This window comes from Physeter macrocephalus, chromosome 6 (assembly GCF_002837175.3).
Source record: "Physeter macrocephalus isolate SW-GA chromosome 6, ASM283717v5, whole genome shotgun sequence".
In the NCBI taxonomy this organism is placed as follows: Eukaryota; Metazoa; Chordata; class Mammalia; order Artiodactyla; family Physeteridae; genus Physeter; species Physeter macrocephalus.
In genome coordinates this window covers 59,852,281-59,880,229 of record NC_041219.1, presented here as the reverse complement: position 1 = coordinate 59,880,229, position 27,949 = coordinate 59,852,281, and the positions used below count along the sequence as shown (strand labels likewise).

Sequence of the window (27,949 nt, the reverse complement as noted above, 5' to 3'; positions counted from 1 at the left end):
TGGGATCTTCCCGGACTGGGGCACGAACCCGTGTCCCCTGCATCAGCAGGCGGACTCCCAACCACTGCGCCACCAGGGAAGCCCAAGCAAACTGTTTTTAAGGTAAAACTTTCATGAAAATACAGTTGAAAAATTTAACATATAGTCATTAAGTTTGTGATTCAGATTCTTTGTTGTGGGGAATTTAATCTGTTTAATTAAATGATATATAAAAGATATGCCACACAGTTATTCTAACTGCTCGTTAACACAGCTCCCTGAAATTTCTGGAAACTTGACTTTCTTTCAGGTTTAGGAACCCTGAGTTTGAGAAAATATTTGGACCAGGTTGTTAGCTTGGGAAAGCTCAGGTTAAGCATTAAAATTGTGTTCATATCTGAGCATACTACCTGAGTCATATGGCATAACTCCAAGAATAATGAAGCCCCAAAAGAGGTCCCTGGAATATATCATGACTGGCCTGAAAGCAGAATTTTTCTTAGGGAAGCACCTGCATGGTTGTAGAAAGTCTATCTTAACACTCATTCATTCAGATGGTATCATTTACAACTATGGACTCAGTGATACTTAGGGAAAAAAAAATCTATTCCTTGATCTGGCCTGGAAAAATGTTACTAATTGATCTTTACTTTATTCTCCTTTGGCACACTTTAAACAAATATATCCTGCTTGATTTTCTCATGGGGTATTTATGCCTGGTTTTGCACAAATCCGTACCTACAACTGATATTTTTCAATATAGTAGTCTTACAACAAACGAAAGTAAATAGTTTTGTTGTACTAAAAAATATTAGATTAACATAATACTGAGCTTTGAAAGAAGAACTTAATTTTTAGGAAAAAATCTAATTTAAAAGAATAGAAATCATCCAATGTCTGCTCTCAGGTTGCAATGGAATTAAATTAGATATCATTAAGAAAGATAACTAGAAAATCCCAACTACATGGAGATTAAACAACACACTTCTTTTTTTAAAATTTTATTGGAGTATAGTTGATTTACAATGTTGTGTTAGTTTCAAGTGTACAGCAAAGTGGTTCAGTTATACATATACATATATTCATTCTTTTTTAGATTCTTTTCTCATATAGGTTATCCCAGAATATTGAGTAGAATTCCCTGTGCTATACAGTAGGTCCTTGTTGGTTAACTATCTTATCTACAGTGGTATGTGTCTGTTCATCCCAAGCTCCTAATTTATCCCTCCGCACCATGTTTCCCCTTTGGTGACCATAAGTTTGTTTTCAATATCTGTAAGTCTGATTATGTTTTGTAAATAAGTTCATTTGTTTCACTTTTTAAAAAAATTAGCTTCCACATATGAGTGATATCTTTGTCTTTCTCTGTCTGACTTACTTCACTTAGTATGATCATCTCTAGTTCCATCCATGTTACTGCAAATGGCATTATTTTCTTCTTTTTTCATGGCTGAGTAATATATATACACTACATCCTTCTTTATCCTTTCCCCTGTCAGTGGACATTTAGATTGCTTTCATGTCTTGACTATAGTAAATAATGCTGCAATGAACATTGGGGTGCATGTATCCTTTTGGATTATGGTTTTCTCCAGATATATCTCTTGGAGTGGGATTGCTGGATCATATGGTAGCTCTGTTTTTAGTTTTTTAAGGAACCTCTGTACTCTTCTCCATAGTGGCTGTACCCATTTACATTCCCATCAACAGTGTAGGAGGGTTCCCTTTTCTCTAAACAACACACTTCTAAGTAACACATGGATCAATGAAGAAATCTCAAGAGAAATTAAAAATATTTGAACTAAATGAAAATAAAACAGAAATTATCAAAGTTTGTGGGATGCAGCAAAAGCAGTCCTTAGAGGGAAATTTATAGAATTGAGTGCACATATTAGAAAAGAAGAGAAATTTAAAATAAATAATCTAAGTTTCCGCCCTAGCAAACTAGGGAAAAAAAGAGAAAATTAAACTCAAGGTAAGCAGAAGTAAAGAAATAATAAGAATTAGAGCAAAAAAATCAATGAAATTGAAAACAGAATGTGAATATAGAAAGACAATGAAACCAAGAGTGGGTTCTTTAGAAATATCAATAAAATTGATAAGCCTCTGGCCCGGCTAACTAAGAAAAAAAGAGAGAAGACACAAATTACTAATATCAGGAATGAAGCAGGGGATATCACTACAAATTCCATGGACATCAAAAGGATGATACAGGAATATTATGAACAACTCTATGATAACAAATTTGATTACCTAAGTGAGATGGGCCAAGTCCTTGAAAGATACAATCTTCCAAAACTCACAAATGAAGAATGACTGGATGGGAAGGTAGGATTTGGCAAAAAGTATTCTGTTGGGCGAGGGAAGGTGTTTTCAGGGAGAGCAACATGAGAATCTTCGCTTCATTCTCGACCCAGATGTGTTTATCTCACAATCACATGGTAGCCGGCTCTATCTTTAAGCCCTCACATTACCACTAGAGTGCACCAGTTCACAAGTGGAACTGAGGTCAGCCAGGGAAAGTCCTTGCTGGAACAGAGAAAAAGAAGGCTGAAGGCAGCATTGTCAGAAAATCAGCCTGCTGATTTCATTTACTCCTAGGTAGTAATTTGAAACACAAAATCATCAAGAAGTGTGCCTTAACCCACTGACTCCCTCGCATCTATTAATTGATCTAATTCTTTTCTTGAGGCATGCAAAAACAATCTAGTTATGTTTGTTTAATATTGAATAATCATCTATACTGATCTGGTCATTGAGCTCAGTCCTGTTACATACTATCTATTAATATCTGCCTTCATTCTCCAAGTCTATTAGGCAGGGACAGTGGATCATTCTTTTAAATTTTAGTTTTTAGGACTAGCTTCCCTAGCAAAAAATTAAAATTATTAAAATAAAATGAACTAAAGTAACTTAGATTTAGAATTTTTCTCTATTAATTAATACAACATGAGTTAACTGAATATGCATTTCAAGTTTATGGCTGAAAATAATCAATATCTATGCTATTGATTTAGTAATTCCATTGTACTAAAGTCAGCTTCCCTGAAATCACTAGTCAAATCAGTTTCTTTTTTTCAGTTTTATTGTTTGAAAAATATATATGCCACAAATAAACAAATTTATTGCTTTATAAACATGTTTCCTCTTCAGAATGCTACTTACAAAAATAAACTTACCAAAAAACTTAAAAAAAAATAACTTACAAAAGCTTAAATTGAAATATTCTCAGTGCCAATATGTTTTGGAGACCCTATGCCAAATACCCTTCAACAGGCCTGAAGACTCTAACATTATTGTAAAATTAATAAATTTTCTTTCTCTCTTTAAGGAGTAAAAAATGGAATTAATGAATTGTGTGGTAGGTATTGAGTCAAAGCAGGTCACAGTAAGATCTATGTAAACCTTTGCTAAAAAGTCACATTTCAAAAATTGTGACAAATGAAAATATGTGATTTTTTTCTGAGAAGTCATTGTCCTAAATGATGCTGACTCCCTGTTTCATGTTCTACCGAGAAAACAAAGTGGAACATGTTCCAGCCCAAATAATATCTGAATGTTTAATATTCTTTTGAATTGAAATCAAAACAGTGAAAAAAGAAAACAAATCTATGTCTAATTCTAATTTATTCAGCATCTTAGAATTTGAAATTTTTATCTCATTTTTCATTTAAAAAGAAATAAAAATTAGGACTATCCCAGTAAATGGAGAAATGGAGACATAATTCGTGCAATGGAGATATATATATATAATATATATATATACACACACACGTATATATATATATATATAGACACACATACATATATATATATATATATATATATATATATATACTTATGGGAGAAAATTAACAAAAATCTCACCAATGAGTATGAAATTTCAATGCAGACTCATGAAAATAACATTCTACATAAATCCTCCACTGTCATTTCAGATCACATAGCAGGCTACATATTACAGTTACAAATATGACTAATTTAAATATAATAATAAATAAATAAAGCATCCAAGAAAGTTAATATGGGACAAAGAATAACCTTTATGCATATTTCACATGAGAAAAATGATAGTGGTGGAGTCAAGGGAGTGCTAGAGGTAGTGAAGATGGGAATCTTGATATTAATGATATTATTAGTCCTACTTCTCTAGCAAACAAAGAAAGTTTATAAAGGAAAGGATAAGATCATTATATCAAATTTTTCTGAGAAGCCCATTAAGAAGAAAACTGAGTACCGAATATAGAATATAGAAATAGGTCAATAATGACCATGGCAATATTGGGAAAATGACTTTAAGATTTATCCAGAAGAAGACAGCAGAAAAGCCAAGATTACTTTCCCCCTGAAGAAATAACATGGTAGTATCTTCAACTATCAGCTATTAAATGATAATAATAACAACACCGATAACAACAGCAATAATGTTAATATCTTCCCGAACTAAAAACCGATCACCCTATAGGTCTCAGCTCAATTTTAAATTTTTGAATAGTCAGACTGGTTGTGAAGACTAGATGTCAATCAAGTAGATCTGCCAAAATCTCATGCAAAGGCCAACCCGTTCATCACACAGTATGTCAGCAGTCTACATACCACTGCTCCTTGAATTTCTATCATTCTCCTATGAAAAAGATATGAAAAGTCTTGAGGATGAAACTTAAATTACAAGAAATGTTTGGTGGTTAACTGACACAAGAAGAGAAATCAGTGCAATACAAACCGTATGAAAAACTTTGATTACTCAAACTAGATCCCCTGCAAATCCACCAGTATCATCTGCCCAGAAAAAAAAAAAAAAGAGTAGGAGATTTTTTCCACAGGCTCAAGCTGGGTATATAACGAAGCATTGGTAATGAGGTTGTTTGGGAGCTACAGAGTTGTGGCATCTTTCAAAGCAGGGTAGAAATGAAAAAGTACGTGGCACCCCAAAGTTAAAAGGCTCCTGTGTCTTATTCTTGGACTTGGTATCTCACATTGTTTCTCCAGTGTCTGATTCTTTCCTGGGCACTACTGTAGCCACAAATCTGAAGCCTAGAAGAAATCTGAATGATTCAGAGAAGTCAGCTTTTCTAATATGACCACCCTCAATCTACTCACTTTGTTGCTATCATATGCACACATTGATTTATTAATTAATTCAAAAAATAATTAGTGAACTAATGTTCTAGGTACCGGGGATAGAGCATTGAATACAACAAAAGTGATGATCTCCTGCTGCTTACACGCATATGGAGGGAAATAAGCAATAAACCAACCAACCAACCAAACAAACAAAAAACTATATAATTCAGTTGGTGAGGAAATGCCTTGAAGGAAAATAAAGCACGGTCCCAGCGTAAAAAAGGGCAGTTGGTTTGCAATTTCTGCAAGGGCAGAAGTTGAAAGATCACAATTAAAAACCTGTTACAATGACAGGCAAGAGTTGGTTGAAATACAGTGGTAATCCTGGAGCTGGAGACTCTGTGTGTATAAAGGAAGAACTCACAGGTGGGTTAGATGTAGTATTGAAGACAAAGAGAGGAGACATTGATGCTTCAGGATTTTTTGGCCTGAGTTACTGGGATGAAAATACCATTAATTGAGATGTCAATAACTGGAAAATACCCCTGTATGAAAGGCAAAATGTGAAGATTCGTTTTGAACATTTTAAGTACAAGATGCCTATTTGACTTTGAAGTAGAGAGGTTGGGCGAGCAGGTGATGGAGAGGTATGGAATGAGAATGTAGATAGCATTTAGGCCGAATGGGCTCATCTAAGAAGCTGATGAGTATTAAAAGAAAACAAAAGAGGAAAGAAAGGATTTTAAGTACCCAGTAACTTAGAAGGAGAGAGAGCTTCATGCAAGTCAAATAGAGAGAGTGAGAGAGAGCAAGGGAGAGAGAAGGAGGGATGGAGAGAGAGAGAAAGAAATCTAGAGTTGTATATACTTCTAAAAAGAGACATTCCAATGTGGTTTTGTGTTATTCCCCAGCTAGATAGATCTATTCAGGCACAGGTAAAATGTAGGCACAAAAGTGGATTAAATTACAGAGGAATAACCAAATTATATTGGTTAAGTCACCTAGCTGTGACAAGAGACATGCAAAGGTGATTCTGTAGTTACTAAAAGAAATGTACAATCCCAGTTTGTGCTCATACAGATACAAACATTTAAGAAAAAAGTTTTTTTTTTTTTGCTTCGCTGGATTTTAAGGTGCATTGGGTTCTATATTTATACTCCTTATGATCATTCTCATTTTATTATCCTTTCAATTAATTCAGTTATTTGCTATTTTGACCTATGTTTTGCATTAGGGTTTTATTATAATAGTGTTACAAACTGTAACTTATTATAATAAGTTATAATTAGAGTTACAAACTATGACCTTAGTTACTTCTTTATCTTGAGATTTGAATGAAATTGTAAACTTCCAGTACCCCTAAAAAAATACCCTTTAAATGTGTAACTTCCTGTTTCTAAGAAAAGAAGTTCAATTAACTTCCTATAAATTACAGTAGCTTTTGTGGTGAAATCAAGAGAAACCTGTAAAGGAAACGGAAGTGTAGGAGTTACATCCTTATTGGAGTGCAAATAAATTCTGAGACTTTAATGAAAAATGAAAGGTGAGTTTTCCTAAAACCTGGCAACTTGAAAAGTTGTTCCAACATTGAAAGCAAGATTGCTACCTATATTGTCTACAACTGGTTTATTATACAGCCCCTTAGCAAGGCTTATTATTAAACCTCTCTTTTTTACCAACGTAGGTAATTTTGCTGTTTTAGAATTATACTTTTGCAGGTAAAATGATTTATTTATAAGGGTTATATCTTAAATTGGACTATAGATGTCCAGGGCAGGGACCATGGCATTCATCTACTTCTCATGGTTCTTATTTTTCTGATATTTTTTGAGAAGCAGGGGACACTAGTGCTTTACAGTTGAAAATCTGGATAAATAAAGATATTTCCTATTTTATTCATCAATTTAATATTGGATATGTTCTGTCGTATTTTTGGATATTAGATGCTTATTGACTTTACCATTCAATCATATTCAATTCAGTACACCTATCATTCAAACCAATTAGTCACTTGGTCAATGAAAAAAATTTATATAGATATGTAGCCTCAGTTATGATAATTATAAATATAAATTTTGTTTTCCCAGCATTTTTCTTCCTATTTCTTTGGGAAAATCATCTGCACGCATAATATGGCCTTGGGAGGTTGTCAGCCAGACTATACCATACTCCTGGTTCAAGTGATTTCTTAAAAAAGGACAGATGACCAGTGGGTACATGAAAAGATGCTCAACATCACTAATCATCAGGGAAATGTAAATCAAAACCACAATGAGATATCACCTCACACCTGTCAGAATAGCTATCAAAAAGACAACAAATAACAAGTGTAGTGAGGATATGGAAAAAAGAGAACCCTGGTGCACTGTTGGTGGGAATGTAAATTGGTGCAGCCATTGTGGAAAACAGTATGGAGAGTCCTCCAAAAATTAAAAATAGAGCCATATGATCCAGCAATTCCATTTTATCTGAAGCAAATGAAGAACTTAATTTGAAAAGATGTATGCACCCCTATGTTCACAACAGCGTTGTTTACAATAGCCAAGTTATGGAAGCAACCTAAATGCCCATAGATAGACGGATGGATAAAGAAGATGGAACAGAATATTAGTCAGCCACAAAAAGAATGAAATCTTGCCATCTGCAACTAGATGGATGGACCTGGAGGGTGTTATGCTAAGTGAAATAAATCACACAAATACTGTATCATTTCACTTACACATGGAATCTAAAAGAATAATGAACAAACATAACTAAACAGAAACAGAGTTATAGATACAGAGAACAAACGGTTACCAGAGGGGAGGGGAGTGGGCGGAGGAGTGAAATTGGTAAGGAAGATTAAAAGATACAAACTTTCCTCACTTTGGTGTACAGCAGAAAGTAACACAGCATTGTAAATAAACTGTACTCCAATAAAAAAATTAATTTAAAAAAACACAAACTTTCAGTTGCAAAATAAATGAGTCACAGTTACGAAATGCACAGTGTGGAGAATATAGTCAATAATTATGTAATATCTTTGTACGGTGACAGATGAAAACTAGATTTATCGTGGGGACCATTTTGAAATTTATAGGAATATTGAATCACCATGTTGTGTACCAGAAATTACCGTAGGGTTGTAGGTCAACCATACTTCAAAAACAAACAAACTCATAGAAAAAAAGATCAGAATAGTGGCTACCAGAGTTGGGGGGCGGGGGGAAAGGAAATTGTATGAAGGCATTCAAAAGTTACCAACCTCCAGTTATTAGATAAATAAGTACTAAGAATGTAGTGTACTACATGATAAAGATAATTAACACTGCTGTACATTACATGTGAAAGTTGTTAAGAAAGTAAATCCTAAGAGATCTCATCGCAATAAAAAAATATTCTTTTTCTATTTCTTTTATGTTGTATCTATATGAGATGATCAATGTTCAGTCAACCCATTGTTGGAATCATTTCATGATGTATATAGGTCAAATCATTGTATTGTATACCTTAAACTTACACAGTGTTTTATGTCAATTATATCGCAACAGAAAAGGATGGATGAAGCTGCTGATAAGAAAAAATATGGATCTATATATTCTGACCTCAGTAAATAGAACCATGTTTGCTTTTCTTCTGTATGAGTCATTTTTACGTTTTCTACAAATGTGGGGTGTTTCATGCAAAAAATGTGCATTTCCATGTGTTTATTGGAGAGTCAAAACATTCATTGTAAGCGTCCTCCAAAATGTCAGATGCAAGAGAGTTGGAGAAGCAGCTATTGTCAAGATACAGGCTGCAGAAAAATTCTACATTTTCTCATTCCTTTGTACTATTGCTCCCAAGAAGAAAAGATTGCATGAATCATCCAAAAAATAAATAAACCAAAGATGAGGGCTTCCCTGGTGGCGCGGTGGTTGAGAGTCCGCCTGCCGATGCAGGGGACGCGGGCTCGTGCCCCGGTCCGGGGGGATCCCACGTGCCGCGGAGCGGCTGGGCCCGTGAGCCATGGCCGCTGCGCCTGCGCGTTCGGAGCCTGTGCTCCGCAACGGGAGAGGCCGCAACAGTGGGAGGCCCGCGTACCGCAAAAAAAAAAGATGAAACTCCACTTTTTTTGCTAAGCTTTGCCCCCAGTATTTCTTCAGACTGTGCTGCAGGTCAGCTTCCTCAGGAAACGGACTCTCAGATGGAGGTTTGCATACAGGATGTTAATTCGGGAGGTACCTCAAAATCAACACCTGTGTGTGAGAAAGAGAAACTTCTGTTTGGGTAGAGGGAAACGTTGAACTGTGATTCAGTGCCAACTAAAGCTTTAGTTGCCACTGTAGGGAGCTCTGAAACTGAGTGGTCCTTTTAATTTGTCCTGATATAAGGCGAGAGGTCTAGGTGTTTATAGTCTCACGTGAAATAGTCATTCGATGCAGTTGTTCCTGAGGGGGGAGTGTGACTTTGAGAAGGTGCCACTGCGCCACCAGGGAAGCCCCAGAGAAGGTGGTATCTTTTGGCAAAAAGCCAAACCATAGAGATTCAGCTGAAGACTGAGATGCCAACTCCTATCAACTGAGGGAGTGAATTCTTCAGTCGAGAATGGGGCCATGACACCGCATCCACTGCAGATAGAAAATTACTTTATAAATCAAAAGATAGAAAAGTCGGAACATACATACATACATATATATGTGTATATATATATATACACACACACATATATATATATAATTTTCTTGATTAGGGCTTAGGGCTAGAACCATATATCTAAATGTCTATTAAAAATACCCAGGTGAATCCCCCGGAGTCCAGAAACTGACCTTATCATTTTGATTCTCCCCTGAGTCCAATCTTTATTCTCTATATTATTTAAGGAATACTGCCCACATTGTCTGTATCAAAACACGAGGACCATATCTGACCTTCTATTTCTGCATCTCCTCTCCTTGAATTCCCTTATCCAGTTAATCATAGACTGTTTTCCTAATCGTGTCTTTAATGCGACAACTTTCCTTCATCTCTACTGCCACACACTTATCTTGAATACAATCACCTTTTTGTGGCAGCAGTTTATTCCAGTACATCCTATATTACTCAGCCTGAGTGATCCCTCTAAAAACGAATATCTGATCCCGATTTAGAACACTTCAGAGACTTACCACTGTACTTAGAATAATTCTAAACCATTTAACAGCATTTATTTTGGTTCTTTGTAATTTAACTCTGTCCTCTGCTTCACTCTCTAGTCTCACTTCATTCCTGCTGGTTGGATTTCTGTCAGTCCCTCTAACTGGCTATTCCTCCTCCCATATTTGAGATTTGTACTATTTGTCCCTGTCTAAAATCTCTTCTTCTGTCTTATTTACCTGGAAAATCTATGTTCAAATTTACTCCTCATATTAAATACTACTTTTTACATAAAACTATCCTCATACTTGAGAAATTCCCCAATATGTTTCTATAGCTCTCTTTATTTTTATTATCAAAATAATAAACATACTTCATCATAATTACATGTAAAATTTTCTAGCCAAACATCAGCGGGAATGGAATTATGACCTACGAAAAGCTATCCCTTTATAAAGTCAATAAGAACATTGACAAAAAATGTCAAAATCAACTTTAGCAGAATGCTGGAAATTCACCAAAGACTTGCAAAAATATACTATAAGTTATTCAAGAAAACAGCTGCATCTCATTAAGAACAGCGACTGTTGTGGAGTTTTCACTTGCTCTGTTCCCATGCCCTTCTTCTCAGCTTCATAGTAGCCTTGAAAACCAACAGTCTTGCAACTACAGTAGCTGTGAAAACCAGCAGCAGAAGAGGAACTGGAGGGGACAGAAAGAATTTGGAAGTCCTCAAAAAATGATTCTCAGAGTAGTCATTATTTGAACTAGCTGGCATTCCCTGGAAATTTCCATCTGTAGGGCATGTTTTTTCTTGACCTGAGAGAGTCAAACAGAACTTGCTCAGTGCAAACAGCCTTTTCCCCAGGGGCATTTGTCAAAAACAATCTGTACCAATTGCTGAACATTATAGCTTCCTGAGGTAGCAATAAGTGTTGGGGCAAAGAAAAGGCTGATAAAAATACTTAAGAGGGCTTCCCTGGTCGCGCAGTGGTTGAGAGTCCGCCTGCCGATGCAGGGGACGCGGGTTCGTGCCCCGGTCCGGGAAGATCCCACGTGCCGCGGAGCGGCTGGGCCCGTGAGCCATGGCCGCTGAGCCTGTGCGTCCGGAGCGTGCGCTCCGCAACGGGAGAGGCCACGACAGTGAGAGGCCCGCGTACCGCAAAAAAAAAAAAAAAAGTCAGGCTGTTCAGTAAAACGTACTTCTAATGAGCAAGTTATTTATTTATTTGAGGTAAAAAAAAAAAAAAACCTGTTGCATTTGTTTCTGTGCAGTGCTTACAATATAAATAGAGCTGGCTGAATGAATTCTGAAATATTGAATTAAATGTGATTGTTTAACAGTAGCTTGTGTTTTTTTTAATATTTCTCATATTTTCCCTTTCATTGTTCTTTGTCCCCTTACAGTTACTTCTTTATTATAGAAACTATTCTTCGATATAGATTTATGTCATATAATTGAAATATTTCTCTAGCAATAGAAACTGTGAGATGTTTAGAAGAAAAGTTATTATGCAAAAGAATTAGGAAGATTAAACCATTCATAGGAGTGAGGAAGATGGATTTGTTATGAAAAACCATAGGAGATAGAAGAAGAAGATAAAATCAGCAGTTAAGCAGTAGCGTCAGTAGACAAGAAATAAAAATTATGGGCTTGGCAATAAAGGACAATTAGTTCTGAGGTGGCTTTTAGAAAGCAGCCAAATAAAGTTCAAACTGAATATAGTGAGAAACGCTATGTCCATGAATTATAGTTGCCAGATATATTCACTTTCAAAATGATTTTGTATGTGTGTAATTGTGTGTTTTGTATAGAAAAATATTGTAGGAGAAACGGGAGAGGTTGATTATTCTCACAGCAGGGACTTTTAGCTTGTGCTTCTGTAAATATATCATATTGAACTATAACATCCTTCTTTTATCATAAATACAAAGTTAGGCTGGATAAATATTACAATAATACTAAATCTTTGTCAGTTTGCTTTTCATATTTAGGTCTACAATCCATGAGGAATTAATTTGTGTGTGTGTCATAGGGATCAAGTTAGTTTTGTCTCACATGGACATCCAATGTCCCAGCACATTGATTGGAAAGGGCATCACCTAGTCAATACCTCGCCACATCACTTGTATCATAAAATAGTCTTTGCGTACGAATGGGTATCTCTGCTCTGCTCTGTGTATCAACTTCTCTATCTGTACCATGACACACACTCTCTAAATTACTGTAGGTTTAGAACTATTGATGACTCGTAAAGCAAGTCTTGCAATCTTGTTCTTTGTTAGGAGTGCCTGCATCACTTACAGACTTTTGAAAAATTAACTAAACTTAGTACCAGTTTGTCAACTTTCATTTTAAAATTTGTTAAGATTTTTGAGTGCGATTACAATGAATTTAAAAATCAATTTGAGAAGAATGGTCAAGCTTACAATATTAAGTTCTCTAATCCTTAAACAGGATATGTCTATTATTTGTGTCAATATTTCATAGTTTTGTTAAATGTCTTTTGCTAGACTTATTCTTTAATATTTGATTTTTTGACACAGTTGAGAATGTCTCTTTTAAAAAATTTATCTTATATTTCTTATTGGTTTATATAAATTCAATTATATATACATTTATTCCTCTACTATCAAGAAAATTAGGTAAACTGTCTTAAATATTCGAATAGTTTATTTAACAGTTTATAGATTCATTGGGGTTTCTTATGTACTCAATAATATCAACTGTGAAAACTAAAATTTATGAATCTACTTCTGAGAAGATGTGAAGTATTTTCCCTATTCTCCCCACTAAGTACAACAAAATCCCTGGATATTACATATGAAATAACCATAAGGAGAATGAAAGATGGTGAGGATAAGGCTGACTGGAGAATTCAGGACTAGAAAAATGGCGCGGTGGTGAGTGCCATAGGTTTTCTTTTTGTCTCATTTATCCCTGACACGGAGCTGAAGAAGCCAGCAAGCCAGAAATGCCAACCAGTGAAAACAGAAAAACACCCACACCACAAAACCCTGCTCTCCAGCAAAAATCCAGGAAAAGGGCAGCCTAGCAAAACAGAAAACTTTTAGCTAATAGCTACTCTACTCCAGCCAAGCACCACAGGAAAAAAACATGGTCCCACTGTCATGCACAGCAGCAAACTCCAAGGTGCAAACCTGAATTTCCACACTTGCCTATCTGTAACAAGACACTCTAGCTGCCCCCACTCCTAATGGGACGGTGTTAGAGGTAGCCACCTAAGGACCCAAGACATTCATTCTCACTGGGCAGTAATGAATGCTCTCCTTCCCCAGGGAGTCACTGGCAACTCTGTGCAAAAACTAGACTTCTCCCCTACCCAGCAGTTGGTGTCAGAGGAGGACTTTTACCAATGCCCAGTGGTGTTAGGTTGTACAAATATTTGCAAATGAAACAACACACTTCTAAATCATTCATGGATCAAATGGGAAATCTGAAGAAAAATTAAAAGGACATTGAACTGAATGCAGTGTTTTTCTGACTTGGTCTTTTTATATTCTCTAGAAGAATCTGAAATTTCTTATTTCTTCCTTAAATGTTTGGTAGGTGGGAACATAAAACTATCTGGGCATGGTGTTTTCTACTTATGTTTTCATGTTTTATTTATTTCCCAAGGAGGATGTATTTAATTATGGGTTCAATTTATTTAAAAATTTATAAAACAATTAAGATTTTTAAAAATTCTTCTTGTTTCAGTTTTGTAAGAGGTGTTTATCTAGGATGTGTCCATTTTACTTAAATTGTCGAGTATGTTAGCTTAAAATTATACATAATACGCTATTATGACTTTTCATGTCTGCCTTGACTTCTCCTACTTTCTGGCAAATTCCCTTCCGTGGGTTTCATTTTCCTTCCTAATATCTTGCCTCAGTAAAGGCCAATTCAATCCATCAAGAAATATTGTAATACATACATTCAAACTTCAAATTTATTGGGCAAAAGTGTGGTAATAATCCCTGAATGTCTTCTACCTGGAGATTTTTCTCTATGTAAGTAGGTACAAACATATCCACAGGAGGTGGGAGAAGCAGCTCTGTTCAAATTCATTGTGCATCTATCAAGATTCAGATACAAATGGATATATATTTTTCATCACTTAGTGACGCAGGCCCGTACCTACCTAAAATTTCTACGTGTTATATTTGCCATTTCAACACTATTGTCTTTGAGAATATTCCCCCCAAATATTTTCTACATGTAAGAAGCCTGGAATTAAGTTACATAAAGATATATCTCATCTTTGGTATAGTTCTTTTATGCCTTTTACTTTGAAAAATAGTCAGATTTTTCAGAGTCCAAGTTTATGTATTCATGAACATTGTATTTTACCTTCACTATGTCAAGTTAAGAAGAAGAAACATACCAGCTCATACTTTCCAAACCAACTCATTTCTATATTTTAGGAGATGTTCCACCAAAGAGGAAAATTAGAAAGTTCAAAGGGTGAACTCAGAGAGGAGAGAAGGTTGGAAAGTGGTTAGAAGTGGAAATTCCCCACTTACGTACTCATGGTTCTCTCTTCTGACCCTTTACGATAACCAGTGGGAGAACGCACACACATCTGTGATTTAAAAATAAATTTTACCAATTTACATAATTTGTATAACTCAACAGGTGAGACATTAGAAATGTCAGCTTTGATTCCCAAGGAGATTAAAAGCCATTCAGAAACCTAATTCACCCACTGAAAGAAAAAAAGAAATTAAAAAAAAGATGAAGAGGTTGCCTCTGGAAATTCTATCAGGTCTGAAGTTTGCGGTTTCTGTGAACGTGGGCCACCAGAGCATCCTGCTGAGCTGCTGCCTGATAAGGACTGTATATCCTGTCTTCTTTGTATCACTTTGCATGCAGCTCACATTACTTCATTTCCTTTCTGGAACCTTTCCCCGGATTCTTCATATAAGGTCAAACATGAAAGAGACCTGCGTTGAGTTCTGGTGTCCTGAGTGACTTCTTCCAAATTTGTCCAGGCACTAATTTCTCTCTAAATCTCAGCTTTCTCAACTAAACTATGAGATCTGAATGATCATCTTTGCCCTGTGGATATCCTTTCATGTTTTTTTTTTTTTTTGCGGTACTCGGGCCTCTCACTGCTGTGGCCTCTCCCGTTGCGGAGCACAGGCTCCGGACGCGCAGGCTCAGCGGCCACGGCTCACGGGCCCAGCCGCTCCGCGGCATGTGGGACCTTCCCGGACCGGGGCACGAACCCGCGTCCCCTGCATCGGCAGGCGGACTCTCAACCACTGGGCCACCAGGGAAGCCCGCCCTTAATGTTTTGATGTATTCTTTATGAAATAAAGCATAGAAAATGTCTCTGAAAAATTTGAAAGTTATATATTAAGACCACGTGTGTTTTGTAAGGAGATTTTAGAGTTTATTTGCACAAGTTTTCCTTCTTTAGGTTTCTTGATGTGTTTCTTTGCTTTAGAGAACTGAAGCCACCAGGGCTGACCACACAGGAAGTTGGCTTTCACATTTAGATAAATAAGGAGCAACCGAAAAACCTTCTGACCCCAAAATCTCTACCACACTGCATCCTGACCCTCTACACTTTGCTTTGTCCTATTTAGTGTAATTTCACAGGTGAGATACCTTCCTTTGATTTAACAAATACTGATTAGTAATATAAACATGTAATTCATTATATATACATAGGAAGACACTCTTGCAAGTGAAATAACATGCTTTTAATAATCAGGACAACATGTATCAACCAGGACTGTGCTGGGCAACCCCTAGTCATTGTTCTTGCCTCTGCATGGATTTAAGTTGACTGCTTTCTCAGATCTCAGGCAGATTTCTTACACTTAAAAAATTGATTGTGAAAGGGGATGGAGGAGTAATAAGAAAATAATTAATTTTGCAATAAAGTTCAAGTTATTGTGGAGGACTTGAATAGCATGAGGGCCAGTGGATACCTACAAAGCCCACTGATAGCATATGTTCTTGGTAATTTGGCTGGTTTTTATGTTTTCAATGTCTGCTTACTGCCACCTGTATAAGTGCGGATTTCAACAAAATACCTTGGTTGCTCTCCTAAAAACAAGTAGAGGAAAATGATTTCAGAACAAAAGTAATAGATTTTGATCAATGTTATAATGGTTAAAAATATTTATTTTCATAAAGTAAGATCTCTAGGCATCACTTCCCTGTGTCCAATGACATATAAAACAAATATTACATATATTATACATATATATGTTATATATAACATCAATTACATATATTACACAATGGCATATATAACATAGATTGCATATATTATACATTTATTATTACATATATTATACATTAATATATAAATATATATGCATGTGTATGTATATATAGACAAATGTAAATATATAAATATAATATCCATTCACCTGATTATGGCTGTGGAAGCAAGAAAACTTGAACACATAAAAAAGTGTTTTAGTGTCACGAAAGCTGTTAGAGTTGGTTGTAGGAGACTGCAGCTTCCTCTGTCTGTCTGTACCCTAGACAGACAAGAGTCACATTACATCATATCAGCAATTATGCTGAGACTGCTCAGTTATTATCTGTTAACGTCTTACAGGAAATGAGGAACTTTTCTTTCTCATGACCTGAATCAAACTGTTATTCCTTTACTTATCGTTAAATACCTAATCTACACAAACACTGTGGTAGAAAATTAATTTTCTCATTTATGATGTTTTCTTCACAAAAACTTTATAAGTTGGATGCTGGTACTTTCATTGTACACATAACAAAGCCAAAATCCAGTGGAGCTGTATAACTTTCCCAAATCTGCATAGCTAACAAATGCTTGAGTTGATATTCACATACATGATTTCATGTATATATCCAACAAATATTCGTTGAACTCCTTCCATGTTCTAAGCCTTATTATAGGTACAAGTTATTCATTGTTGTATAAGACAGCCATGTCCCTGCTCTTAAAGACCTTACTTTCCAGTAAGGGAAGTAAATATTAATAATTATTATCTTAAAAACTATATATATATTTATATACAAATGAACTACAAAGTCTCAGATGATATTATGTCCTATAAAATAAAAGAGTGAGGTAATAAGTCATGACTAATGGGAGGTAATTTGTGCAGGTGGTCATGGAAGGTCTTATTGAGTAGGTAACATGTAAGGTAAATATAAATGAGAAGAAAGACTTAGCCATGAAAAATCTGAGATCAGGGGGGATAAGAGCAAGAGCACAGCCTATGAAATGAAAATAAGTTCAGCCTTTTCGAGGAACAGAGTGAAAGTCAACATAGCTGGCCTGTAAGGAGTAAGAGGGAACATTGTGGGAGATAACTGTGTGTAAAAACTGCACTATTTCACGTGCCTGTTAGCTTGCTAATTGTTCTGAAACATTCAAACTTCGCAGGTAGTAGGTGTCCAGCTAAGAAAATTAGAGTTTCACACTTATATGGGAATCATCAGAGGGGAAAATGTACATTGGAAAATGGTATAACTGGACCATGGCTTTTGTGTCAGTCCAATAAGCGGTTGAAACACCCTGCTTTGCACTGGAAGAGACACATAGCAAAGGTTATCAGTGTGTGTAAGTATGTATTCTTTCCTTCTCTTTATATCCCATGGACTTGGAAGATTGCAGATTTATATATATATATATATATTATCTCATGCATTCTTCACAACATGCTGTGTGTAATTAGTGTGAAAGTGCGGACATTAACCCATATTCCCAAATCTAGGAGATGAAATAAACATTTAAAAGATCGAAGTTTCTTTAACCCAAAGAAATTAGTAAAAACATCAGTTATTCCCTTAAGTACCAAACTTCACTTCCCCTTTGTCATTCATCAGCAGTACTCAAGTATGCCCTTGCTACCCATTGGCAGTGTAAAGGCATTCATTTCTCAACCCTACTATCCCACTAACCTCCCTGAGCAGCACTCTATAGTTTGGAACTTTTATGTTTTTTATACATACTCTTTCATTAACTCATAGTTATTTATTCACTCATTCAACAAGTATGTACTAAGTACATACTAAGTTCCAGTTACTATGTCAGATGTTAAAGTCACAGAAGGGACAAGTCAGAAAAAGTCTTTACCCCCAAGCAGCTTAGAGTCTGGTAAAGAAAGTAGGTGATAAACAATAATGTAATGTCAGATCTTGACAAGTGACATAAAGAAAGATAAAGTCATGTGGAGTCACAGAGTAGGAGGTTCTATTTTACATAGAGAAGGCAAGTGAAGACCTCTCTTGGTAAATGATAGTTGAACAGTGAGTGAACTGAATTAAAGGGAGGCCAAAACATGCAACTAGATGGAGGAAGAAACTTTTAGAGAAAATGCATGACCCTGTAGTGGGAGGATGCTTGACATTTTTGTGGAACAGCAAAGCCCTGACTATTGGAGAGGGCAGTGGCTTTGGTAGGAGAGGTTGCCAGGGTCCGGATCATGGATAAGGCAAAGTCTTCTCAAATATACAAGAAGGTCTTTGGATTGTACGGTAATTTTGATAAGAAGCCGTGTCGAGTGGGAGAAGTGAAGAAGTGAACTTCTCACCAAAATGATATTACTTAATTATAAAACAACCCCTCTAGCTGCTATGTGGAAAACATACTAGGAACTGAGTGAAAAATAAAGAAGAACAAAGAGAGTTTTAGGACCAACATGTACCTCGTCATGTCTTAGGTAAACAAATAAAGATGATGGTCTAACTAGCCTACAGTAGATGGTAATTTTCTACCCACTTAACCATAACATTTTCACAAAGGCTTTATTCTGAAAACAGAATATCTGTACTCTAAAGTCATATTAATGATAAAAATTTGAGGGCACTAAGATTATTAACCAGAATGATATTTTTATCCCCTCCTTAAATCACTAGACACAGATATTCTTCATTCATTTTGTGTTGACCTTAATAACTTATCTGGATGACATTGATACTATGGCAATATATTTTTATAATAATCATTCTCAGATGTCCAAAGTGTCAGAGGTATATGAAAATAATAATCTAGCAGACTGGAGATAAATAGAATAAGATATTACTGAGGGGAAATAGGGCAGTCTAAATGACAGTAAAATATGACATGAAAATTAACAGGAGATAAATGAAACAGATCATTTAAGATAAACAATTTTAGAACATAGAAAGGAAGTTCCAGCCACAAGGTTTCTATTTCCTCCATTAAACCAGCTACTTACTAAATGATACCTTGAAAAACTAGTCCCCAGGGAAGAATAGAATGACACATTTCTGAAAGCCAGTTTATAGCTTGCTAAGTTAAACTCTTCCAGACTGGAGAAAGATCCATGAGAATAGAGATGGTAACTTTCTTATTCAACAATAAATCCTCTAACCCCAAACAGTGTCAGGTTCACAGTAGATGTTCAATAAAATAACAGTTGTTAAGTATATGATTATATGAATGAATGGGATTCCAGGGAAGTATTACTCCCCACATTATTTCCATCTCAAAGATAGGAATCCCTAACTTTTAATTCTTTGCTAGATATTCTGTTTCCTAAATTATTTGTTTTCTACAAATTTAAGGAAGGATATCTCAGATTCTGGGAAAATCTCGCTTGTCTCTTCACGCTGCACCTACAGTTGTGAGAAAGCACATTTCAGACAGCAGGGAAAACCCGTAGCTCACCACAACACCACACTGTAAACTGTTTGGGCCACTAGAGCATGAATTAAAGAGGACAGGAGTAGCTGAACGATCGGAGGTGAGAGAAAGTGGGTGGAGACAACGTAAGTGAATATAAATGCTGAGATATCTCAGAGACTCAGAGACCGAACAAGAGCTCCAGCAAAGACTTTCACTGCAGACTGGCTTGACCTGGGATTAACCAAGGGATCGTGACGAGGATAAAGATGAATTCTGAAGATTGTTCTGCAACAGAGACCAGCTCCTTGCATCTGAAAAGAGGACAACAAAGTAAGTCAGGTCTTACTCCTTATATACTGGTAGCATCTATCAATATATCTATATTTATATCTATCTTCCTACCTATCTATCTATCTATGATATACAACGGTAGTTAGGGGAAAAATGAAGCTTGTCTTTTGAAGAACTTGGTTACATTCTATTTCAGTTGGGATAAAGGAGAAAATGGGGAAGAAGTAAATATTTCTTTTTCTATGAGAAGAGAAAATAGAAACTTGAGAGGAAATCACAAGGGTGAATTTCAGAAGCTCTCTAAAGGTTTGTTTCTTTGTTTTAGTTTATATCATCTCAATTTTTCAGATTTAATTAGAAATCTCACTGCCCTAGCCCAGTGAACTGTCCATCATTTTCCTATATCCATCCTGTAGGAAGCACTGCCTCTCTTTACGGAAAACTCTGTTTTCCACATAAACAATTACATTCTTGATTGCCTTTACCTTGTACCATTTTGTGCTTTCTGTGTGTGCCTTATCCTGTGTTCTCAAGACAGCATCCTCCAGTTGCTGGGAACAAAGGTTTCTGATTTTTGAGAGAATATCCATATAAACATCTGAACATTTACAGTGTCCAATGGTAACCTATTAGGAGAAAGTCATGAAAGAATTCTTGAAAATGAAATCTTCTATATTCTTTATGGGACTCTTTTCCTCCATTTCGCTCTTCTATTTCACCCTTCTAATCGTGGGCTTCAAATTCTACATGAATCAGATGTTTTTCTTCCTTTCTTTTATTTTTCATCTAAATATGATCATCTTTGCTATATACTTTTTCTTCTTTTCTATTTGTCTATTCTGTCCTCAGACCTTTCTATTTTCTATTACCAGGATTTTCCCATTGTTTTACAATAATTTGTTTTGGTGAGGCTTTCTTGATTTGTTTCATTTATCTCTCTCTTCCTCTCTAATTAATGAGGTGCCCCAAGCACTAGCATGTAGGAACTAGAGTTTACTTGTAAGCAAATCTAACCAGTAACAAAGAATGTGTTATGAACAGCAGAGCTAAAAAAATCTAGAGGAAGCGATTGTTTTCTGAGTATGGGTCTACTAGAGTGGTTTGCTTTAGAAAAGCATTCATTACCTCTGATAAACCCATCTTTCACTTAAGAACACAAAATCAAGTGTGAATAACAAGTACAAGCCACACAAATTTTTTGGTAACCAGATAGCCATAACTTGGTGGCTCAGCTGAGCTGCCCCAAAGAAAAAATATATTTAAGAATAAAACCACTCAATAAACAGCATAGTTGAAAGAAGGAGCTATTGTAGTAATTCTTAACTTTTCCTGAGTTCATTCCAATTTTCTGTTGAATATTTAATTTATGAATGTTTAGTCTACTTGCTTCATTAGTATAAACAATCACTGAGCACCACCCCTGGTGATTCAATATGTACTAGTGGATTTGTTTTCAATTTCTCCATTAATGGACAGGGCTTGTAATCAGAGCGGAAGTATGCTCTGAGGGGAGTGTTTTGTTACCTAGGTGCTAAGTCAAACTGTGAGTAACAATAGCCCTCACTAATGGATATAAAGTACCGTCTGAGAATCATCTCCATAGCTTACCCACTGGATAAGCCAGTAGAGTGAGTCCAGTGGATAAGCCAATGGGCTCTGGCGTCCATGAGTTACTTGGATGTGTTGGTACTTGCTGAGGAGCCAGAGCTGTCCCTGCATTGAGTTTGAACCCCATGATTGAGTCTCACATGGTAAGAAGTGAAACTAGACAGAGAGCTCTGAACTTGCTACCCTAGCTATGAAAGGCTGCTTCCGGTGACAGTTGTATGCTGGTGAAAAAAGGAAGGTTTGCTTTAAGAAGCTGAGAGAAATAGAACCAGATAGGAGTGAAGTAAAGCCTTCTCTTGCAAAACCTGAATGCAGATCTATGCTGGGAAAAACAATCCTCAGAAGAAGCAACAGTTGGTGCTGACATCCATTACACAGCAAAAAGCAGCATCTCTTTGCCTAGTTTAACCTTAAAGAAATGCTTTAAGAAAAAAAATACATCAATTTCAAGTTGCGTCTGTGTAGACATCTTTTTAATTATGAAAGCCACCCATACTGAAAAATAGGATATTTTTGCATATTGAGACTATTTTTCATGGTAAGTTTTAATATCATTCGAGTAGTTATTTTATATTTCAGTTTTTGAGAGCATAATAGAGATCTATATATTTCCTGTGAGGCCGAATTTTAAAAATCCTGATAGCTCATCCTAGCAAAAATCAAATTCAAACTCTGAGTCACAAAATTCCCCTCTCTCCTTTCTCAATTATTTATTTCTAATCTAGAACAGATATCCTTCTAGCTTTGTTGTTGGTGGTGGTGGGTTTTTTTTGGTTACTAAGAATCATGATTCACATCATATTCGTATTCTAAATCCTTCCACAAAAGTATTTCTCATTGATGAAATAAAACTTCTACATGGTTTTAGCATTAGACAAAGGATAAATGAAAAAACTGATTTCCACCCAATATTTAGTCTATAGGACTGTTAAATTTCCTCTATTATTTTAACTGCTCTTGGAAAATTCAAACATCTTATTTTTCACTCACCTATTATTTTTAATTTTTTTTTTTTTTTTTTGCGGTACGCGGGCCTCTCACTGCTGTGGCCTCCCCCGTTGCGGAGCGCAGGCTCCGGACGCGCAGGCTCAGCGGCCATGGCTCACGGGCCTAGACGCTTCGCGGCACCTGGGATCTTCCCGGACCGGGGCACGAACCCGTGTCCCCTGCATCGGCAGGCGGACTCTCAACCACTGCGCCACCAGGGAAGCCCTGAACATTCTTATATAAAACATTGTGAAGACGTATTTTCATTTCTCTTGAGAAAATAATAGGAGTAGAGTTTCTGGATCATAGGATAAGTGTATATTTAATTATGTAAGAAATAGTTTTCCAAAGTATTTTTTTCCATTCTACTCTCCCATTCAGTAATATATGGAAATTTCAATGCTTCTCATCTACCAAATTCACAAAAAAATACCATCCATCTTTTTAAAAAATTTTTAGTCATTCCAGTTGTATATATTTTTATATCAATTCAACATTTTTTATTATATCACCCACATTTATACCCATTTATACCATCTCCCTTAAACAGTAACTACAGAGAAGTTAAGGGATTGTACATAGGATGTTCTTTTTATACGTCTTCTAGGGTAATCAGGTATTTACTAAATGTTCTTATTGTGATTAAAACAATACAATTATGATATATTTAGAATTTTCATAGCTACTGAGTACATATTTGGAGGAGATATTTTATGATATCATTATTGTGACTGGATTGTTTTATTTCTAGCCAAAAATAAACTATCCAAATTCACTCAACACTTGAGGGAAATTAACTTATAAATTTCATATAAGAAGATGGGGAGACACATAGCTATTTTTTTATTTTAAATGCCTCAAGAGAAAATCAAATGTCTCTTTCTTACTTCTATCGCCTGCTTGAATTCATCATCTACTTTCTCTCTTCAGATAATGCCACCAGGCTTCATTTTGCGACATATCATGAAGGGTCCATTCAAGTTCCCATCCCATGTGCTGTAGTGAATGTGGTCTTCATCACCATTCTAATCATAGCTCTCGTTGCTTTATCAGGTGGGTCTGCACTTCATGAATTCATCAAAAGTTCTGATTAATTTAAGACAAATCTCATTTTTCATACATGGCCAATTTCCTAGGAAATGCTAAATATGATTCCACATTCCTTGAATAATTGATGCAATACTTTTTTTAGTTTTCTAGTGCTTTAGAAATATTAAAAGTGCTTATGATTTATACAATACTGTGGGAGAAAATTACATGTGAGCAGATGTTTAAATCTGGAATAAAAGGGGCCGATTTAGAGTCTAAATATATAGACGTTTAACTGGAAAAATGTGGGCTGCACATTCATTGTTGATGAAAAAAATAATATCTAAGCCATAAATTAAACAGGAATTGGTCAGTCTCTTATCTCAAAAGCCACAGAATATATATATATATAGATAGATAGATATAGACTATATCTAGAAGCTCCCAGAGTCAGTTGTGTTATGGTATTCGAAACATACAGCTATACCAAGATACATTTGTGTCTTATACAAACACAAAATTTTACAGTTTTATGATACATCCCCAGCCATAAAATTTTGTGTATTCTGAATTGCTCCTCTGCAAAGTATTCTCTCCTCTACCTTCCAAGATAGGTCTGTATATACTACATCTTCAAATTCTTCCCCATCTGCATTCAGATGCAAAACCTTACTTGGAATTTTAATGTATTTTAGCCTTTCTAGTCCAAAGACTATTTTCAAGATTTTAAAATTTACCCTCCACTTTCTGACCAAAGTGACTCCCTCTTATTCCTTATACTTAGTACAATGATGATTAGGCTCAATGAGAGATCAGATAAAGTGAGAAACTGCCTTCTTCTCACTCTTTCCAGAATTCACCTTCCTTTTTTATAATTTTAAATGGAGTATAAGCTATAAAAATTTTGACTCACCATGTTGTACGCCTGAAACTAACATAACGTCGTAAATCAACTATACTTCAATAAAATTTAAAAAAAAAAAGAATTCACCTTCTTTCCTCTCTTCGTTTATCACCTAGCACAGCACAACATCCCCTGAACTAGTTTTGCACACTGTGGGTATTTGGTTTCTTGTGTTACTAAAACAAACCCTTTTCCTGTTCACAGTGGGCCAGTACAACTGTCCAGGCCAATATATGTCCTCGGTGCCACCAAACTCCCATGTTTCTTCATGCTCAGATGATTGGATAGTATACCAGGGGAAATGCTATCTTATTTCCAAGAAAACAAGGAACTGGACCTTGGCCCAAAACTTTTGCTCCAAACACGGTGCCACTCTTGCTGTCATTGATTCTGAAGAGGACATGGTAAGATAGTATTCAAAAACAATTCCATAAGATATTGCTATTCTATTTTATATAGCTAATCTGTGGTTTCCTTTTGTTTCCTTCTAAGGGAAGACATCGTATCTGTCTCCCACCCAGGAAAATTTAGTCACAGAAAGCCACATGATCAGTCTGAGGTCAAAGTGAGGGTTCAATTTAGTCTTTAAATGTGATTTGTTTAGCCTCAAAGGCCAGAAATCCACATGAGCTGAACCTACTTAGAACTACTAAATAATCAGCTTAGCTATCATGCCTACGAGTTGCAGATTTAAGAAACAAGATTTATTACACACTTATCAGGAGGGGTGGTTTAACATACAGTTCCTTTGTGCTTTCTTCAAGATCTTTTTGAAACAACATGTGGGTAGAACTGAACACTGGATTGGGCTGAAAAATGAAGCTGACCAGATGTGGAAATGGTCAAATGGCAAAAAATTTAATAACTGGTGAGTTTCAAGATATCTCTTTATCCTCCCCAGGATGGCAGCTCAAGGGAACCACTTTCCTTTTTTCCTTTAGAAGTATTGTTCTGTATGAAAGTTGAGCTCTTTATAAGCAGAACTTTAACAATCTCTTTTGTATGTTATACTCCATGGACTTTTTAAAAGAAGGGCTTTAATATTATCATTTTTTTCTTTTTATCTGCTTGGAATTCATGCGATAAATGCTTCTGGTAATTTGATCTGAGCAAATTCGAGTGGAATAAGACTCAGAAATATTCCAGGTATAAATATGATGATGGGAAAAAAATTCCAACATTTCCAATCTCATATTTATATTTTACTGACAAGCTAGCAATTCCCTTTTTGCTTTCCCAGTTCTCATCTCCACAGGGATAAAGAACAATATTTTCAATACCTAATTAGAAGCGTCTATGGATCTGGGAGAAAACCTGCCCCAGAATTAAAGATGCTGACTTTATTTCCATTACCTGTACATTTTAAAGTTTGAAGGACATTGTATAAGTTTAGTGTTAATCTTTGTCATCTGAAAACTCAGACTTGAAAGAATTTCTAGCTCCCTCAACAGTTTTATGAAAATTAAAGATACAGAAAATTAGTTTAAATCTCTAGAAAAGGAATCCTTGGTATGTATCACACCCACAAATGGGCACCAGGGACTGTTACCCTCTAAAACTGGATGCGCTAGTATACATGATTGTTGAATGTTTATTCTTTCTGGGAATGGTTTGTGAACTCAAAAATGAACGAGTCACTCCTGTGGTGATACAACAACCAAACAAATGGAGCCCTCTCTCTTAATTTGGTATCTTCTCTCCACATGCTATTCTGTTGTACCTTTGTCTACTGTCTCTGCAGATTACTCTGTGATCATTTGATTGGCGCACTTGCCTCATGCATTCCTACTAAGAAAAAACAAAAAAGCAGAAACCACCACCTCCACCACCACAAAGTTGATTCTCATGTAACTGAACGGAAATGATAAACTGAAAATCATCCTGGTTTCTTTATTGTTGACAGGTTCAACCTTACAGGATCTGAGAACTGTGCCTTTCTGAACAGCACAGAGGTCAGCAGCACAGAATGTGAAAAGAATTTACACTGGATATGTAGCAAACCCTCCAAATAAAGAGGAATCATATTTGCTTATATACTATTCTGTCATGGAACTCAAGGAAATGTGTGTTGACGAATGGTGCTCTAGGGTCAGAAGTTTCCCATAAAGACGTTGAGAAAAAAACTTTTTACTGTTTTGGAAACTTTCTTCCAAACAAGACTGTGGCAAAAAGGGAGAAAAATTCCAGGAATATCTGCACTGTGGAATACTTCTGCCATGAGCTGAAAATGTTACAGGTTGACTGATAATTTTGTCCAAGAATGAGAAAAATGACTTCAAAGCTTTTTGAATGCACTTTATAATAAGGTAACTAAGTTTAGAGTTATTATTTATTGTTGAATGACTGTGAACAACGTGTGCCCTTCATGCATTTGCACTGTATGAAGGGAATTAAATAGTAGTATTAGAAACCGAATGTAAGCAAAGGAAATTTTAACTGGCAACAGAGATATTTAGTCTAAATGCATTTCTTTTGAACTCAGAGGACATTTATAAATGGGCAAATGCTTATGAAATGAAGCTTTGTAATGCTTCTCTCTTTTTAAAGAAGTTTAAAGAAGTTTGTCAAGTTACTTTGTCATTTGCCCCCCAAAGAATGGGGTGATCATAGATTTACGCTGGTCTTTTTTTTTTCACTTCTTCAGCGTAGACTTGTCTTTTTCAATGGTACATAATTTATTGCCTTATACACAGTGTTTTACAGAGATAAGGACAGAAACAAAGAATATGAGGAATATCTGTAAAACAGATAAAAGTGTTGGAAAATGTGCAATATGTGATGCGGCAAATCTCTATCAGGAAAAAGTCTGTATTGTTCAAATCTGGAATACTAGTCCTATCTGATTATAAACTTGTGCCTTTCCTGATCTATTCTCCTTTCCTGATCTATTCTATCATGTGGAATACTTCATGTGAAGTATTTTCTAAGTGCAATAACGTGTGTTTATTTGTTTGTCTTTTGTATCCAGGGCAATTATAACCTGCTTTTATGTATGTTAAAATGAAAGTAGAATAAACAAAATGGCTTCTAAAAAGTGGCCATTTCTTCAAAATATATTAAAACATATCTCATGCTAGAAAGGAAGAAACAGAATACTGTAACTTTTTTCAAAGATATTTCTATTGTAAAACCTTAGATTTATAATATGGTTTGTACTTTGTAAGTTGTTTTCAGGTGTGTTTTCAAAGGGCTGTATCTACTTTTCTGTAAACAGCAAAAGTTCAGTAAATATTCTAATTGACTTTAGAGGAATTTATGTCATTTATAAATTTTTGACTCTATCACTTTCTTTCTTTCTTTTATTGTTTATCACCCTGAAGAGGCACAGAGAAATTTGGAGACGGCTAAAGTCACTTTGCAAGAATTTATTTATAAGCTCATCCTCTCTCCA

The 27,949-nt window shown here is 35.7% G+C and overlaps 1 protein-coding gene across 2 annotated transcripts; it reads left to right on the top strand.

Annotated features, from left to right (window-relative positions):
• Positions 1-19,941: 19,941 nt before the first annotated feature.
• On the top strand, positions 19,942-26,716 carry LOC102976151 (early activation antigen CD69-like). 2 transcript variants are annotated; one of them, XM_007114045.2, is made up of 5 exons: positions 19,942-20,069; positions 23,556-23,678; positions 24,763-24,962; positions 25,323-25,426; positions 26,462-26,716. In XM_007114045.2, exons 1-5 carry the CDS (start codon positions 20,006-20,008, stop codon positions 26,568-26,570), a joined length of 600 nt encoding a protein of 199 aa, XP_007114107.1. In that variant the 5' UTR covers positions 19,942-20,005; the 3' UTR covers positions 26,571-26,716. The 2 variants fall into 2 exon arrangements, with proteins under 2 accessions (XP_007114107.1, XP_007114108.1); XM_007114046.2 differs by lacking the exon at positions 23,556-23,678.
• The last annotated feature ends 1,233 nt before the right edge of the window (positions 26,717-27,949 follow it).